General features: G+C 44.4%; 1 protein-coding gene across 1 annotated transcript in view; it reads left to right on the forward strand.

Moving 5' to 3' along the window:
- Nucleotides 1–13,103, forward strand: part of LOC107697256 (neuropeptide FF receptor 2-like) — a 23,680-nt gene extending 10,577 nt beyond the window's left edge. The window contains exon 3 of the mRNA XM_016497974.1: nt 12,263–13,103. Within this exon, the coding sequence (XP_016353460.1) occupies nt 12,263–13,103 (841 nt within the window). The remainder of the gene's footprint in view (nt 1–12,262) is intronic.
- The last annotated feature ends 1,032 nt before the right edge of the window (nt 13,104–14,135 follow it).

The following is a 14,135-nucleotide window of genomic DNA, read 5'->3' on the forward strand; positions in this document are numbered from 1 at the left end:
ACCCTCTTTTTTTTTTTTTTTTTTTTTTTTTTTTTTGTGAGAGTGTTTAGCTCCCGAAACTGGGCGTGACACGATAAACTGCTTTCCATATGGATTTAATATGTGTTACTTAAATATGGGAACAGTTGGCAATCCTACTTTGCATGTTTTAAACACTTAGATGTTCTTACTTTGGCCATGCATTAAATGCACGTGCTTGAAAGAGCGCAGTTTGCAGACGTATTTACACTAACTTCTCAGGTAATGTCCGTGGTATGATGACAACGACAGTGATTAGCCTACATCAAATATATTTTAATTGTTTGATCAAAATTATTGCTAGGAACAATTCAGTTGTGCCCCTACTAAATTCTACGTATTTGGGAAAAAAAAATAATAATAAAAGTTTCCAAAGTCGAATGTAGTCTGGGATAGATCGCGTTATCTGCCTCAGGCAACGGCAGCACGGTGCATGAGTTAAATGAACATTTCTTCACTTTAATACATAACATGTAGGCCTATAACATGAATGTACATCAGAGGATATGTTGAAAAATAAAGTACAACTTACCATCACGATTCATTTCTGTGCCTATAAGCTGTTAAATATATATATATATATATATATATATATATATATATATATATATAAAAAAGCATTTTTATATTTAGCTGTTAAATATATATATATATATATATATATATATATATATATAAATGATGAAGCATTTTTATATTAAAAAAGTTCACAATGTTCACAATGTAGCCTTATAAGCCTAATTTTCTTATTTTACATAAAACTTATTACGTTTTGTGCTCACATTTATTATATTGTAAACGTTGTTTTAAATTATGTGCTGGTATTACCTTATGAACTGTGATTACATTATAATTTGTCACTGTGTGTTCATAATATAATACATTTCTCATACAATAACCTATTATATCATGTGAAAAATTGTTATTACATTGAAAAATTATTATTACATTATGAGCTCAAGATTTTATTAAGTTTTGAGAAAATTATTACATTATTAACATTTTATTACAATAATTATGTAACATTTATTATGTTATGTGCAGTTATTACATATACTTATTACATTATGTGCAGTTATTACATTATGAGTTGCTACACCGTTGTTTGAGAATCACTTATTTAAAGGAATTCGTTTAAAACTTCATAACATATGGCCCCATTTATGAAACATGAAATACGATAATGTTTTGCCATTCATTAAATCATTTTACTTTAATCATTTAATCATTTTATTCAAATTATATTTCATTAACAAGTCTTAACAAGTTGATTTTAAAATTAATTGAGAAGGATGTAAGACGATTGATATTACCTCTTTGTTGCTCATGCAAGAGTTGCTGAACCTGCAAAGTGACACATAATAGTATAGAGATCATAAGAGTGGCTTGATGAATCTGATAAGGACAAGCACCATGCTGTGGTGTGTCGTAGTCCACTGTTAGGGTCCGGTCCAGGCTGTTGCTGTTGCTGTTCCTTTAGATTGGACAGCTGGACTTCCATACCCACCTGATGTCATTGTTGTATCATCATGGCATGGGACCTTTGTGGAAAGCAGTGAGATGTGTTTGTGTGTGTGTGTGTGTGTGTGATATCGCTGTAGTACATCTGTTCTTGCTTAATACTACCAGACGGTGAATTAGAGTGTAATATTAACCCTGATCTCCACTTACATTTTTTCACATGGCATCACATTTAATTACTTGTTAACTAGTCAGCTGAGGTCAAGTTTTTCACTCGCAGTTCCCCTCTAAGCTCTCTGTATGTCCCCTTTCTGCAGTGATTCCTTCACTGCAGCATAGGGAGTATATGTATAATTACCCCATCAAGTTCGGTCAGAAATCGTGGTGTAATCTTTGATGACCAGCTGACTTTCAAAGACCACATTGCAAAAACTGCTCTTGCAGGTTTGCATTGCACAACATCAAGAAAGATCAGCTTGCCGCACAACTTCTTGTCCAGGCCCTTGTCATTTCATTTCAAAAAAGCATCTGCTAAATGAATAAATGTAAATGTAAATATGTAATAGGTAATTGATTGTTATGACTATCAACATAGTGTGGATATCTATCTATCTTAAAGGGGTCATCGGATGCGACATGCACTTTTACAAGCTGTTTGAACTGAAATGTGTGTTGGCAGTGTGTGTACACAACCGCCCTATAATGGTAAAGATCCACCCAGTGTTTTTTATTTTTAATCTCATTAAATAATTTCCCCTTCCTCAAATCGAGCCGATCTCAAGATGCCTGTCTGTGTGACGTCACACAGACAGGCCCCTCCCACGATTGTTTGAATGACAGTAGCGTTTCAGCACAGACTGGACTGGTGTCCAGGCTAAAGTTTACCGTCTCTCAGAGAGGGGCGGGTTGAGCAGAGCTCATTAGCATTTAAAGCGGCATGCAAGAAAACAGCTTGCTCTGAAAAGAGCTGTTTTTAACGGGGTAAAAATGGTGTTGTTTTACACTACCATTGACAAATTTTAACCAAACTATGTTACAGACTTTTCATTAAGACCCTAAAGAATCATATCAGCTTGTGGAAAATTGGCATCCGATGACCCCTTTAAGGCATTATGATCCTTCTTACTATTTCAGATACATTTATTACTAACTTATTACTACCTTACTTACTAACTGCATAACATTAACCATTAAGGCAAACATTTTAGTCTGGTCTCATTTAAAATTTTGTTTTTATCCTGACCATTCCTATGAAATCTAAATGTAACTATGTATTAACTGAGTCCTCACCCTCAAATTAATGAATGAATTAATTTTTTACATGAAGATTTCATGGTCAATTTGCCTCGCATGTAAATATGAAATTGGTCAGGATTGATTTATTTAATGATTAAAAAGTTAGTTATTCATTACAAATATAATTCTGGTTTGTAATATTTCAATTTGTTTTAATCAGCACAAAGTAATGATTACAGTCTGGAATGTACATGAGTGCGATAAATCGGAGTATAAACGAGTGCAGTGCGCTATACAGTATAGGGAAAGAAATTGTCCCCTAACAATGCTAAAAATAGGGAGTGCTTTCAGACACAGCTTGCAGTAATACATTCTGTATGGCATAGAAAATAAATGTGAACATAACAGGTTTCTGAAGGAGGAAGTATTATATGCTGCGCGATAAGGTATTTATTGAATGTACTCCCACATATCGCTAGAGGAGTTGAAAAACCTGCAAGGCATGCATTTAAGCATTTAATATTGTGTGCTTACTTTTTGCAGTGTTGTTTGATTTCTATACCTAGTATTTATTTGTATAGTTTGGGAAAATGTAAGGGTACACGGCGGCCATCAGGCTTTTCATTTCAAATAGCTTTTATATTTGTTGTCTGTTCTGCAGACAATAACAGTTTACTCTGAAAATAGCTAGCTGTGTAAAGCTATGCACCAAGAAGATTGCTGTAAATTATCAGTATTTGTGAAATGCTGTCACATTCATGTTTTTTAAGCTTTTGTGCATAAAGCTTCCACATCAATTACTCTACTACATTAGAGATATTGTTAATATATCATATTCTTTCATCTCACATAGCTTCTCATTTGGTTTTGCAACATAGGTTGCAAGTGTGGTTTTCACTAAAGAGCGTCTCCAAAGCATCACATTAGTATTTATCCATTGTTTTAAACAGTTATTTAAGAGAGTTTTCTTTTAAGTTAAAAATCGTCTCAGTTACGTATGTAACCCTCGTTCCCGTTACGTCAGCAGTGACTGATGAGTTGGGATCTCGCCTGAGAGCCCAATCACCTTTGAGTGTTAACAAAACAAGCCAATGAATGTTGGCGTGCGAGCTTTGCATCGCGCACCCCGCCCCGCAGCGCAGCTATATAAGGAGAGCGCATGCAGTCGCACATTCAGTTTTTTGCTGAGGAGCTGAGACGGTGTGCCTCGGCCGTACAGTGGTGGTACAGCAACTGTGGCGACGGGACATAACGTCTCCGTTCCCTCCTTCAGGGAACGAGGGTTACATACGTAACCGAGACGTTCCCTTTCAGTCAGTCATGTTCAACGTTACGTCAGCAGTGATTGACGAATTGGGATCCCTATGAAAACGCCACTATTGCTGACCCCCTCCAGTGCCCTGCGAAAGCCGGCAAGTCCCCCCATGCCAGTTGGGGCGGAAGATAGGACAGAACTTAGGCAGAGGTATCCGCCACTGCCGTTCCACACAGTGGGATATTGGATAACACTGGGAAAGCGTACCCAAGTAGGGGAACGCTACGGAAGCCACATCCTCCTTATAGGAGGTATCATGTGGAAGTTACACATACGGACTGGCCATAGGGCAGTGCTACATATAGAAAGCCCCTGCGGTAGACTCAGCCCGCCTGGGGTGAGATCACTACGCAGCAGAGACGGCAGAGAAATCTCTGCCAGGGAAAGACACGGGCTTACCGTGAGGGAAGCCGTACCGTGGAATAATACACATGTGGGATCACCCGAAGGGGGAATCACAACACACGTGCACCTAGCCCAGCACAAGGGCTGACCTTGGGCATGCACCATGAGTGCTAGACCTGGCATCTGGCGCTCCGCCACGCCTGACCACCGAGGGTGCAGGAGGAACTTCAACAGGGTTCACCAAAAGGGAAACTGAACTGAGATGCACTTAAGCGCACATATCTGGTACGTAGAGGGGAACGGCGCAGCAAGCGTGATCGACACCGAGCGGGTCCGGTGTTACTGACCACCTAAGGTCAGTACACGAGAAGACACAGGCTCTACACGGAGATTATAGAATCTCGCAAACGTGTTAGGTGTCGCCCAGCCAGCAGCTCTTCAGATGTCTGCTATCGAGGTGCCCCGGGCCAATGCTTAAAAAGATGCCACGCTTCTCGTAGAGTGTGCTCTCACTCTGAGAGGGCATGGAAAACATTGGACCTGGTATGCTAAGACAATAGCCTCCACTATCCAGTGGGCAAGTCTTTGTTTGGAGACAGCCTTTCCCTTCTGCTGTCCTCCAAAGCAGACAAAGAGCTGGTCTGAGGTCCTGAAGCTCTGCGTGTGGTCCACATAAATCCGCAGAGCGCGAACGGGACAGAGCAGAGCAACAGCTGGGTCTGCCTCCTCCCGAGGCAGCGCTTGCAAGTTCACCACCTGATCCCGGAAAGGCGTGGTGGGAACTTTGGGCACATATCCAGGGCCGGGGTCTCAGGACAACGTGAGAGTCGTCCGGCCCGAATTCCAGGCATGTATCGTCGACCGAAAATGCCTGCAGGTCTCCCACCCTCTTGACCAAAGCCAGTGCAGTGAGGAGCACTGTCTTTAGTGACAGAAACTTAAGCTCTACAGACTGCAGGGGTTTGAAGGGCTCCTCCTTCAAGGCCGTTAGGACCGAGGGGAGATCCCAAGAGGGTAACAGGTGAGGGCGCGGAGGATTTAACCTCCTTGCCCCTCTGAGAAACCTGATGACCAAGTCGTAGAGTGTGCTCTCACTCTGAGAGGGCATGGAAAACATTGGACCTGGTATGCTAAGACTATAGCCTCCACTATCCAGTGGGCAAGTCTTTGTTTGGAGACAGCCTTTCCCTTCTGCTGTCCTCCAAAGCAGACAAAGAGCTGGTCTGAGGTCCTGAAGCTCTGCGTGTGGTCCACATAAATCCGCAGAGCGCGAACGGGACAGAGCAGAGCAACAGCTGGGTCTGCCTCCTCCCGAGGCAGCGCTTGCAAGTTCACCACCTGATCCCGGAAAGGCGTGGTGGGAACTTTGGGCACATATCCAGGGCCGGGGTCTCAGGACAACGTGAGAGTCGTCCGGCCCGAATTCCAGGCATGTATCGTCGACCGAAAATGCCTGCAGGTCTCCCACCCTCTTGACCAAAGCCAGTGCAGTGAGGAGCACTGTCTTTAGTGACAGAAACTTAAGCTCTACAGACTGCAGGGGTTTGAAGGGCTCCTCCTTCAAGGCCGTTAGGACCGAGGGGAGATCCCAAGAGGGTACCAGGTGGGGGCGCAGAGGATTCATCCGCCAGCCCCTAAGGAACCTGATGATCAAGTCGTGCTTCCAAACAGACTTGCCGTCTACTGCATCGTGATGTGCGGCGATAGCTGCAACATACACTTTGAGGGTGGAGGGAGACAGCCTTCGCTCCAGCCCTTCTTGCAGAAAGGAGAGCACGACCACGATCGGGCATCTACAGGGGTCTTCCCGCCGGGAAGAACACCAATCGACAAACAGGTTCCACTTCAGCGCGTAGGCGTGCCTCGTGGAGGGCGCTCTAGCTGAAGTGATGGTGTTTACTACCGCTGGAGGTAGATCACCTAGAACCTCTGTGTCCCATCCAGAGACCAAACATGGAGTTTCCACAGGTCTGGGCGTGGGTGCCAGAGGGTGCCTCCTCTCGGAGAAAGTAGATCCTTCCTCAGAGGAATTCGCCAAGGAGGGGCTGTCGCGAGGAGCATCAGTTCTGGGAAGTAAGTCCGATTGGGCCAGTATGGCGCTACTAAGAGGACTCGCTCCTCATCCTCCCTGACCTTGCACAGTGTCTGTGCGAGAAGGCTCACTGGGGGAAACGCATATTTGCGTAGGCCCCGAGGCCAGCTGTGTGCCAGCGCGTGCGTGCCAAGGGTCCCCTCGGACAGGGAATAGAACAGCTGGCAATGAGACATGTCCGGAGAGGCAAACAGGTCTACCTGAGCCTCCCCGAAGCATCTCCAGATCAGCTGGACTGTCTCGGGGTGGAGTCACCATTCTACCAGAAGGACGGGCCGGCGCGAGAGCTCGTCGGCTGCTCGATTGAGCTCGCCTGGGATGTGAATGGCGCGAAGCGATCTCAGATGCTTCTGACTCCAAAGAAGGAGATGGCGGGTGAGTTGCGACATGTGCTAGGAGCGTAGACCGCCTTGGTGGTTGATGTACACAATGATCGCAATGTTGTCCGTCCGGACCAGTGCATGCTTGTCGTGAGTTTACAATGGTAATTCAATGTGCTTTACATAAAAGAAAGTAAAATAATCATAAAAAAATAATCACAGAAATAAAACAAGGAACTTAAAAAAATTTGAAAATTATTTAAAAAGTGATTTAAAATGAATTTAAGACAGTTAAAAATAGAAAATGATTATACATACATAAAATACAGTGCAATCAGTTCGGACATCGCACAGTGCTCATTCAATAAATGCACAGCTAAATAGATGAGTTTTTTGTCACATTAAATGTGACTAATGTTTTAGCACATCTGATCTCTTCTGGAAGCTAATTCCCACTGCGGGCGGCAAAATAACTAAAAGCAGATTCCCCTTGTTTTGTGTGAACCCTTGGTATTTCTAACTGACTCGATCCTAATGATCTGAGTGGTCTGTTAGGTTTATATTCAGTGAGCATGTCTGCAATGTATTTAGGTCCTAGGCCATTGAGTGATTTATTAACGATTAAGAGTACTTTAAAATCAATCCTAACTGTAACTGGAAACCAGTATAAGGACCTGAGGACTGGTGTGATATGCTCAGATTTTCTGGTTCTAGTCAGAATCCTTTAAAGATATAGCCTCCATAAATAGCACACTAGTGTTCTCGTTAATTCATCTCTTTCTGACAGAGACATATCTAGATTCAGTGGTAGCATAGATCAATATATCAAAGAAAATACAGAAGTGATCAGATAGTGCTAATTGATTAGAAATTATTTATTTTTTAATGAGCGAATGTTTAAAAATGTTAACTTGATGGCATTGCTTTGTGTCTTTACAGCAATCTTAGTTTGATGCATAATAGGCCGCAGATTAGATGATGGCGGCTTAAGAAGGCCTTAGACTTTCTATCACGTGATAAAACAGAAATAAAGAAGCGATTTGAAGCTAGGGGAACTCCCGCCCAAAGAAAGGCAAGGTCCGACCACGGGCTGAAGGTCTGGTGGCAGGACGGGTTGACTGAGTCCCGGTGAGTGCTGCATTGCCATGCCAATCTCTGGACTCAGTCGTGAAGCCAATGCTGAAGCGGTCTCATATGAAGCAATCCGAGCGTCGTGACAGCGGCAGCGCCATATGCCCCAGGAGCCGCTGAAACCGGTTCAGTGGAACCGTCTTCCTGCGCTGGAACGACTCCAGGCAGTTCAGCATCGACTGGGTACACTCTACTGAGAGACGTGCTGTCAGGTTGACCGAGTCCAGCTCCATACCGAGAAAAGAGATCCTCTGCACAGGGGAGAGTTTGCTCTTTTCCCAGTTGACCTGAAGCCCCAACCGGCTGAGGTGGCTGAGCACCAAGTCTCTGTGTTCGCACAACTGAGCTCGAGACTGGGCTAGTATGAGCCAGTCGTCGAGGTAGTTGAGAATGCGAATGCCTCTTTCCCTCAACGGGATGAGGGCTGCCTCCACGACCTTGGTGATGACATGAGGCGACAGGGATAGCCCAAAGGGGAGGACCTTGTACTAGAATGCCCGTCCCTCGAATGCAAAGAATCGAGAAATGAAAGTATGTGTCATTCAGGTCTATCGTTGCAAACCAATCGTGAGGACTAATGCATTGGAAAATGTGTTCCTGCGTTAACATCTTGAATGGGAGCTTGTGTTCAAGACGCGCATTTCCAGATTGGCTGCAACCCACTGCCTTACTTGGGTACAAAGAAGTACGGTCTGTAAAACAGTGTCTTCAACATCGGCTGGAAGGGCCGTCTGTATTGCGTCCTCCGCCAGTAGGACTACAATATCTGCCCACAGGCCAAGAGCTCAAGCCTGGGGGGACGCCGGGCGAATTGAATCACATAGCTGAGTCTGATGGAACAAACGAGCCAGCAAGGCGGCCTAAGAAGCACTAGTCTGGCCTCCAGAGACTGCAAGCAGGGTCAAAGGGACCACAGACGTACCCGCAGTGAGGCAGCGTGGTGGAGCACAGAGACCCGACCCGAAAGGCACAGCGTCCTGGAGTAGCATCTGAGTGTGCGGTGTAACCATAGACTGTATAAAAACATGGACGTAGTGTCCGTGACGTCACCTGTAGATTTCCGAAGAGCGTTTTTGAAGCTCAAAAGTGGGCGGAGGCGGCCGTCGCCATCTTGGCAGCGCATCACCGTGCGTCACTCCCGGATAATCGGAAATGGGCAAAGAGGCGGGAGCAGGTTGCTGAAGCCACGCCCACCTAGCTCGACGGTGGTGACAGCAGCGGCAATCCACCTGTCACTTAAGTGGCCACGCCTTAATTATGCAGAACTTTAAGGCTTAACATAATTTAAACGGATGAGTTATAAAAAAATTCACCCCCCTCACAGGCAAAATTAGCTATATAGACCAAAATAATTGTTTGAACCAGGCTGTAAACATGTTTTTTTCTGCTGTAAAGTTGGGCATTTTAACATGGGGAGTCTATGGGATTGACACCCTTTTGCAGCCAGCCTCTAGTGGCCAGTTGATGAATTACAGTTTAAGTCACTTCCTTGTTGGCTTCACGAGAGAGAGCGGGAGGTTGCCGCTTGGGTGCAACACTTACCTGGCTCCCCGGTTGGGCAGGGGGCGCGTGAGAAGGCATAGCGTCCTCGAACCAGGCCCTGCTGCCTGCTAGTGAAAGGAGAGGGGGATGAGAGCGGCAAGGCATAGCGTCACACATTGCCATCCATGTCCTCTTGCAACTCAGAGACAGAGGAAACTGCTCCTTACTGCACTGGCCATAAAGCCAGTGGTGGAACAGAAATTTAACTTAAAGGTTCTCTACCCGGCCCTCCTCTGGGGGAAGAGCAGCTCCCTCCGTCTCTGGGTCACCCATCTCAGGAGTGGTTTTGCCCATTGTTTGGAGGATTTAACAGTGGCTGAGATGGGTGGCGTCGTCTCACTGCGGGGGGCTCGATATCACGGTTGAGCTGGCCATGCCGGAGCGTTTTTTTTTTTTTTTTTGCCGCAGAGGACAGACGTCCTTGGTGACGAGCAGACTGAGGGGCAGCCCATAATGATCTGGTAGCACATTGGGGCATGCTCTTGAGAGCCTCAGCCTGCTTCTGGACTGCGGAGAACTGCTGGGCACAATCCTCAACAGTGTCGCCAAAAAGGCCACCTTGTGAGATGGGAGAATCAAGTAAGCACACTTTGGTGACAACTCGCACCTCTGCAAGGTTTAGCCAAGGGGGCTTCTGGACCAGCCAAGTGGACATCATCTGGCCGAAAGCCTGCGCTGTGACTTTCATCATGGTCAGTCATAGTGCACAGTTCCTACATCAACCCCAGCTCAGAACTACCCTTGTGCATTTTGAGTGCTTTGGAGTGGTAAATTGCAGGGTGGCTATCGCATGCAGGGCAGAGACGGCCTGTCCAGCAGCACTGCAAGCCTTAGCAACCAGAGCTGCTGTTATCTTACAGGTGCTGGACGGGACCTGCGGACAACACCACCAGGTGGCAGCACTTTGCAGGCATTAAAAAAGTACTAATTTGCCTCCATGCTGCCAAAGCTTCTCATGCACCTCTGGAAAGAAAGGCGCGGGGGCGGGGCAAGGCGATTGCCGCGTCGCACTGTGCCCCCAGAAGCCAATCTATCAGTCGCGGTCACTCAGAATGAGTCAGAGTGCACAGCAGCCAGAGCAAGCATGGCTGCCAACTCTGAATTTAATCAGCAGAAGCAAGCACCACATAAGCGGGAAACTCCACGTCATCTTCATATCAAGAGCATAATAGCCCTCTCTTCAATGCAGCAATCGACATCTGAACCTCATCTAGAGCGGCAAGCGATGCGATGGGTTGCTGTGATCACAGAGATTTTGCCGGCGGAAGGCTCTCGCAGTGATCATCGGTCTCCCAAGGTGTCACGCAGACCTGCAGCTGTGCTTTTACACACAACAGCAGCTGGGCAAGAGGAAAGGGGACACAGCCTTTACAGAAAAGGAGAGTCACGACCGGCGTGGTCATGTTCCACGCAAACATAAACCACCCATGAATGCAGTTTCAGCATGCTTACGCCCAGGAATGCGAGACAGCGATTGTGGCTGTCAGATGAGGACAGGAACGACCGCATCCAGAAATGCACGGACAGAGAGGCGTCTTCAAAAAGACGCTCACCGTCCGCTAGATCTTTTATAGAAAAAGCTCTTTTAGTGCTGAAACACACAGGGGAACGGTCGCTGTACGGCATGCAGGACTGTTTGATAAGCCTGCAGCGTGCACAATGCAGAGAAAAGCTCTTTCAGTAGTGACCACCGCTGACGCGCCGTCACACCAACACTCTCTAGAGAGCTTTCACCTGGTTCGTTGCTTACACATTCGAACGATGATTGCAGGGCAGAATCATGAGAAACGCTCGGCTCCGAAGCGAAAAGCTTAATGTGCAACTGCACTCGCTCTCCTTTAGCCACGCCGCGGGGGGGGGGCGGGGTGTGCGATGCTTGTTAACACTCAAAGGTGATTGGGCTCTCAGGCGAGATCCCAATTCATCAGTCACTGCTGACGTAACGTCGAACGTGACTGACTGAAAGGGAACAATTGTACTTGAGGACTTTTAAGAGTACTGATTAGGCTGATTACCCTTCATTTGTGCTTAATGGAAAACGCTGGTTAAAGGTGTTTTTTTTTTGTATTGAAGCTTGTTTCCAGAAAAAAGGGTAATTGCACATTTTAATCTCACAATTATGTCTTTATTTATTGCAATTCTGAGTTTACATCTCACTTTTTCCTCTTAATTGTGAATTTGTATCTCTTTTAAGGAGCACCTCATTTCATGGACAAAATGATTTGTCTTGATCACAAATAAGGTCAGAAATGCAAGAAAAGAAGGTCAGAATTGTGATATGCAAACTCATAACTCCGAGGGAAAAAGTCTGAATTGTGAGATGTCACAATTCCCTTTTTTTTTTTTTATTCTGTGACAGAAACTGGCTTTTATAATTATGCCTAATAGTGAGGCTGATAAAACTATAAATGGGTTATTGTAGCTAATCATGCTAACAATGCATAGAAAAACAAACATTCTGGGCTCTAGAAACCTTTTTCAGATCAAAATTATTCAGAAATTACTATTAACTGAGACACTGAGTTTAGAGAACAGGGAATGAGAGCAAACATCTTTTGAAATACTGTTACCTTGTTCATCCCCAAATGTACTGAAGAGAAGAAACACTGAAAAAGCCTCAATCAGTAGTGCTCAGTATGACTGCATAATAAAAATAAACAAATGTGAGGAACTAATACACTCTTTTTAAAAACACTTCAAAATCACTACAAAGGCACCTCATGTTATTTGTTTACTATCTGACACAGCTGTTTCTCCAAAGAGCTGTTAAATGTTTAACGTGTTGCCGGTTGTCTTTTGCAGATTCAGATGTATTGTATATCCCTTCAAGCAAAAACTGACAATATCAACAGCCACGCTTATCATTGTGATAATCTGGGTTTTGGCAGTGTCCATCATGTGCCCCTCTGGCGTCATGCTTCAGGTGACTAAAGAACAAAGCGTCCGTGTGTTCCTGGGAGATGGCAACCGAACAAGCCCTTTCTACTGGTGCAGGGAAAACTGGCCTAACCAGGAGATGAGGAAGATCTACACCACTGTCCTGTTTGCCAACATTTACCTGGCTCCTCTGTCCCTCATAGTGATCATGTACGCAAGGATCGGCATCACTCTGTTCAAAACGGCCATGCCGGCAGGCGCCAAACCGGGCCACGATAACCGTCACTCCGTGTCGAAGAAAAAACAAAGAGTGATCAAAATGCTCCTCATCGTGGCCTTGCTCTTCATCTTGTCCTGGTTGCCTCTGTGGACGCTGATGATGCTAACAGACTATGTTAAACTTACTGAACATCAGTACAAGCTTATTAACATCTACATTTACCCTTTTGCCCACTGGTTAGCCTTTTTCAACAGCAGCGTCAACCCGATAATCTACGGGTTCTTCAATGAGAACTTCCGCCGTGGATTTCAGGCCGTGTTTAAGTTCGGCCTGTGTCCGGTCGGCGGTCAGCATCGGACCTATTCTCACAGGGTGCAGGGCAATTCTGTGCAACCGGTGAACCCGCAACCCTCCACAGAGCCCATCTCTCTTAATAGCCTGGAGAACAACAGCTCGAGGAGGATGAACCACGTTAACGAGCAAGACTTAGTGATGGAAGATCTAGAGAAAGTATCTGAATGCAGCGTGGAAGGAGCTTCTCTTTAAGGCGCTTAGTAGAGAGGAATAGTGTAGAATGGCAGCAAGCTCATTACATCTCAAATGACAGACTAGTGCTTACTTACATTTTTTAAATGACATTGTTAACATTATACAGTTGTGTATAAAATGGATTTTATTTATTTTGAATAGTCATTTGCTGCTAACATGAATGTACTTACTGATGTTGTCAGTAAGATTGGGCACATCTGGCAGTTTATCAACTGTAGTCTTGTAAACTTTACAATCAAATTCAGTAAAAAAAAAAACTGTAACATTATTGTAAAATTATGTATACACACACAATCATTAGGTGCATTCACTACTGTATAGTGATGTAAACATCTGGGGTTTTGCAGTACATCATTTAATTTATTGATTTATTTTTATATGCGCATGAAAGTATCAGAACTGCCATAATCCAGAATCATTCATTGTTTCTGGATTACAATGTGTGATTTTAGGCACAGTACTTACATATTAATACTAAAATTAAACCTTCATACCTCTTCTGTGATATGATCCCTCGAAACGCTGGAATAAGAAAGTAATAATCATAATAAGTCACACTTGCCTTTCTGCCCTGACTGACAGTTGTATGGGCAACAAGAATATTTGAAGCACATGAGTCTGGATGTAGCATTGTGATTCACTTGCCTAAAGCTTATGTGATCTTCAAGCATGCTTTCTCAAGTTTGTTTGTGCCAAAACCATCTATTACCTTTTTTACCCTCTCATTTTGCATGTTAAATAACTTATGAGAATTATTTTCTTCTCACCAAGCCTGCATTTATTTGATCTAAAATACAGGAAAAGCAGTAATATTGTGAAATATTTGTGCTATTTTAAAATAACTGCTTTCTATTTCAATATATGTGACCCTGTCTGTGAAATCCAGGCTAAAGTCTCAAAATCTAATTATGAGATAACAAGCATCAAAGTTTGATTTCAACCATTAATTTCACTATAATTTCAATCTTTGACATTGCCTTACTCAGTCAATATTAAAGATATAAAGGTTATATTTTCACAGAATGTTAC

This window comes from Sinocyclocheilus anshuiensis, unplaced genomic scaffold (genome assembly GCF_001515605.1).
Source record: "Sinocyclocheilus anshuiensis isolate Anshui unplaced genomic scaffold, SAMN03320099.WGS_v1.1 scaffold1794, whole genome shotgun sequence".
Taxonomy (NCBI): domain Eukaryota; kingdom Metazoa; phylum Chordata; class Actinopteri; order Cypriniformes; family Cyprinidae; genus Sinocyclocheilus; species Sinocyclocheilus anshuiensis.